Source organism: Egretta garzetta, unplaced genomic scaffold, assembly GCF_000687185.1.
Source record: "Egretta garzetta isolate BGI_Z169 unplaced genomic scaffold, ASM68718v1 scaffold273, whole genome shotgun sequence".
In the NCBI taxonomy this organism is placed as follows: domain Eukaryota; kingdom Metazoa; phylum Chordata; class Aves; order Pelecaniformes; family Ardeidae; genus Egretta; species Egretta garzetta.
The window spans coordinates 294,985-299,395 of NW_009259236.1; the positions used below are offsets into that span (position 1 = coordinate 294,985).

Below are 4,411 nucleotides of genomic sequence, written 5' to 3' on the forward strand. Positions count from 1 at the left end.
ACCGAGGTCAGGCTGACAGGCCTGTAGTTCCCCAGATCATCCTTCCAGCCCTTCCTGCAGATGGGTGTCACATTGGAAAGCCTCCAGTCATCTGGGACCACCCCTGTTAACCAGGACTGCTGATAAATTATCGAGCGGCTTATCAAGCTTCTCCACCAGCTCCCTTAGTACTCTTGGGTGGATCCCATACATCCCCATAGACTTGTGAGTGTCCAGATGGTGCAACAGGTCATTAACTGCTTCCTCATGGACTATGGAGGGGTTTATTCTGCTCTATATCCCTGTCATCCAACTCAGGGGGCTGAATACTCTGGGAATAACTGGTCTGACTATTAAAGACTAAGGCAAAGAAGGCATTAAGTATCTCAGCCTTTTCCTCATCCTTGGTTGCAATGCTCCCCCCCTCATCCAACAAAGGATGGAGATTCTCCCTGGCTCTCTTTTTGTTGTTAATGTATGTAAAAACATTTTTTATCTCTTACAACAGTGGCCAGACAGTTCTAGCTGGGCTTTTGCCTAACCAATTTTCTCTCTGCATGACCTAATGAGATCCCTGTACTCCTCTTGATTTACCTACCCCTTCTTCCAAAAGTGGTAAACTCTCCTTTTCTTCCTGAGTCCCAGCAAAAGCTCCCTGTTCAGCCAGGCCGGTCATTTTCCCCACCGGTTCATCTTATGGCATATGGGGACAGCCTTTAAGACTTCTTTCTTCAAGAATGCCCAGCCTTCCTGGACCCCTTTGCCCTTCAGGACTGTCTCCCAAGCAACTTTCTCAACCAGCGTCCTGAACAGGCCAAAGTCTGCCCTCCAGAAGTCCATGGAAGTGGTTTTGCTGACCTCCCTCCTTACTTTGCCAAGAATCGAGAACTCTTATCATTTCATAGTCACTAAGCCCTAGACAGCCTCCAACCACCACATCTCCCACCAGTCCTTCTCTGTCTGTAAACAGCAGGTCAAGTGAGGCACCTCCCCTCGTAGGGTCGCTTACCAGCTGTGTCAGGAAGTTATCTTCCACACATTCCAGGCACCTCCTAAACTGTTTTTTCTCTGCTGTGTTGTTTCCAGTAGATGTCTGCTAAGTTGAAGCCCCCCACAAGAACAAAGACTAGCGATAGTGAGAATTCTGACAGACGCTTCTTGAATGCTTCATCTACCTCTTCAGCCTGGTTGGGTGGTCTATAACAGACTCCCAGCAGGATATCTGCCTTGTTTGGCTTTCACCCTCATCCTTACCCATAAGCACTTGACCTTATCATCACAATCGTTGAGCTCTGTACAATCAAAATACTCCCTAACATACAGAGCCACCCCACCACCTCTCCTTCCTTGCCTGTCCATTCTGAAGAGCTTATAGCCATCCATTGCAGCACTCCAGTCATGAGAGTCATCCCACCATATTTCTGTGATGGCAACTAAGTCGTAGCTATCCTGCTGCACAATGGCTTCCAGCTCCTCTTGTTTGTTGCCCATGCTGCATGCATTCGTGTAGATGCACTTGAGCTGGGCTATCTATTTCACCCCCAACATTGGCATGCCACCCCTAGGCTTCTCTCTAGTGAGCCTGGTTATATCCCCTTCCGCCACCAAACCTAGTTTAAAGCCCTCTCGATGAGCCCCACCAACTCATGAGTGAGAATCCTTTCCTCCCTTGGAGATAGCTGAACTCCATCTGTCATCAGCAGGCCCAGTGCCACGTAAACCTCCCCATGATAAAAAAAAACAGAATTCCACTGGTGGCACCAAGTTTTTATCAGTACATGATAAAAATTATTTAAAGTGACTTACTGATATAGTATTCTTGCACGGTGCCACGTAAACCTCCCCATGATAAAAAAAACAGAATTCCACTGGTGGCACCAAATTTTTATCAGTACATGATAAAAATTATTTTAAAGTGACTTACTGATATAGTATTCTTGCACAATGCTTGTGTAACCATATATGGCAGAATATCCAAAAATTATAATCATAACCACATCTCTGCTGTCCAGCTCTACTATGTGTGCTGAATGACCTTCCACAGCATACTGTTGGCCATGTACAAGTACTGCAGGAGTTCTGGTACTCCATGTTTGACTGTGTATGTTGAAAATCCACAGCTCATCAGTAACATTGCCGTTATTTGTTTCTATTTTGCCTCCATACATGTAGATGTCTTCCTGTAAAAATTAGAAGGGAGAGAAGATAAAGCAAATAATGGATTACAAAAAGATAAGATCTGAACTGCATAGTTCAGTGCTGTGCAATATTTCATAACTAAACAATCTGATTTAAATCTTCACATTTAACTAATACTACATTAGCCAGCTCAATATCAGACACTAATCCCAGACAATGATATTTAAACTAAACCAACAGTGATGATAAGGAGACTATTTCTCTGAAAAATAAACCCAGCCATGAAAATGACACCAAAATGAATCTCAACCAGACTACTTCAAGCAGAAAAAACTTTAATTACATGGCTCTTCTAATTCATACTGCAGCATTCTATTAGAAAAAAAACTAAACAGAAAAGATATTACATTGTTTTCTTAAGGAACAGTTCACAGAACTAAAATGTGATTTTCCACACACTCAGTCTATGGGGATTTCATTCAGCATGTGCACAAGAGAGCACGTTCTCTCTTAATAGCAATGTAACTTAGGTCCTGAGAAACTTCACAGTCATCAGAGCCCAAAGAAGAGGGACAACGTATATAGCATCCTCTTGGGCACATTTGCTAAAATCAAACCCCATAGGGGGTACTCCGAGTTCTTTTAAAGGCACGCAGAACAGATTTTCCAGTCTTCATGAACCACACACCTCAAACAGTAATGCCATCTGTTAAGTAATGAATGATTTACTTAAATATTGACTGAAAGGAAATCCTACTACATCTCAAACTTCATCTAGAGTAGTAAACCAAGGCATGCAAAGTCACAGAACAAATTCCAGCTTGTAGGCTTCACAGACTGGCTCAAGGGTTTATCCTGGGTAATAAAAAACACCTCTGGTTCCGAGAACGATACATAGTCTTTGCTAGGACATACCAGAACCACACACACCCTGCTTCCTATCTGCATGGTGTTTGTACGGTTGGCAGTTGTCTTCTGCACACTGCAAGGTAATATTCTAGGGTTTACACTAAATTCAATCTTACCTGGTTTAAAAAAAAAAAAAAAAAAAAAAAAAAGGAAGCTGCAGGCTTAGCACATTTGGCAAAGTTCAAAGTTTTGCTTGACACAGAATACTGAGCCTCAGAAAAAGAGATGAGAAGATAAAGAAACTAATATAAGAAGTTTGAATCAACCAAATTTCAGACTTATTGTACAAGAAGCTGATGGGATTTAAATCAAAATGTAAACTACATGCTATTATCTTCATACAGATCAAGAAAGATAAACTCAAACTGGCAGGCATGTAAAATATAGATAATCAGTAGAATGACAGTATATTTAGTCCAGCAAAACAAAGGCCTGAGTGGGTTATAATGCTGTCTACATACCTACGGTTGATGGTGAGCAACAGAGTCCAGGACCACAATGAAAACTTTGTTACTCAGAGAGATTAGTCAGTAAATGAATGACCAAACTGTCTGATTCAGGAGTAAACTTAAAATTTATGCAAGATTTTCAACTACGTTTTCATTTGGGGCATGTAAACATTTATTGATTTGCAATTTGAAGTTGCTCCTATGCAGTGATACTCTGTGTTACCAATTAGTTTGGACTGGTGGTGTTTGAAGAAAAGATGTTCACATCCTTCAGTAGGAATCTGTAGTAGGGTTAAATAGGTATATATACATCTGAACACATTCTTTCCTATGAGATAAAACAGTATTTCAAAGAGCTTGGTGAAGACCCACAAAAGCTGTAAGGAAGCTGTATGCTGATCCAAGCGAATGGCTTGAACAAATATTCTTCTTAAAAGGATTGTATATGGCTCATTCATTACACTCCCACATTGATCTCAAAAAGCAAATAAGAATCACTAACACAGTGGACTACTTATTTATTTATTTTTCAATGCAGATAACTGACTACAGCAGAAAGTGGGAGCTAATTAGAGAGTTGCAGGTGCTGTACAACAGCATTTGGGGGAAAAAAAAAAAAATACTTCCGACACTGAGGAAAGACACTACACAAAAAAGGTGACCTAAAGGGCTGCATGAACTTCAAAATGATTACTCAGACAACTGACAGTAAGGAAGTCCTCCTCACACTTCTGCTGAAATGATTGAAAGTTCAGATAAAAGAACACTTCTGTGAGGAAGCAATCTTTATAAATGACACAGCAGATCCTGTACACAAGACTATTCACAGAGAAAAAGACAAGGAGGTCATGACAACTGCGTTATCAACCACAAAAACAGATTTAACTAAGCTTCACCAGGGCTATTTCTGAGATTAAGCAACTCCTAGTCCTGCT

General features: G+C 41.2%; 1 protein-coding gene across 1 annotated transcript in view; it reads right to left on the reverse strand.

Annotated features, from left to right (window-relative positions):
• Nucleotides 1–4,411, reverse strand: part of ATRNL1 (attractin like 1) — a gene marked incomplete at both ends in the record, with an annotated part of 304,322 nt that overhangs the window by 228,399 nt on the left and 71,512 nt on the right. Inside the window, one exon of the mRNA XM_009635895.1 lies at nt 1,904–2,159. Coding sequence (XP_009634190.1) covers nt 1,904–2,159 — 256 coding nt within the window. The remainder of the gene's footprint in view (nt 1–1,903; nt 2,160–4,411) is intronic.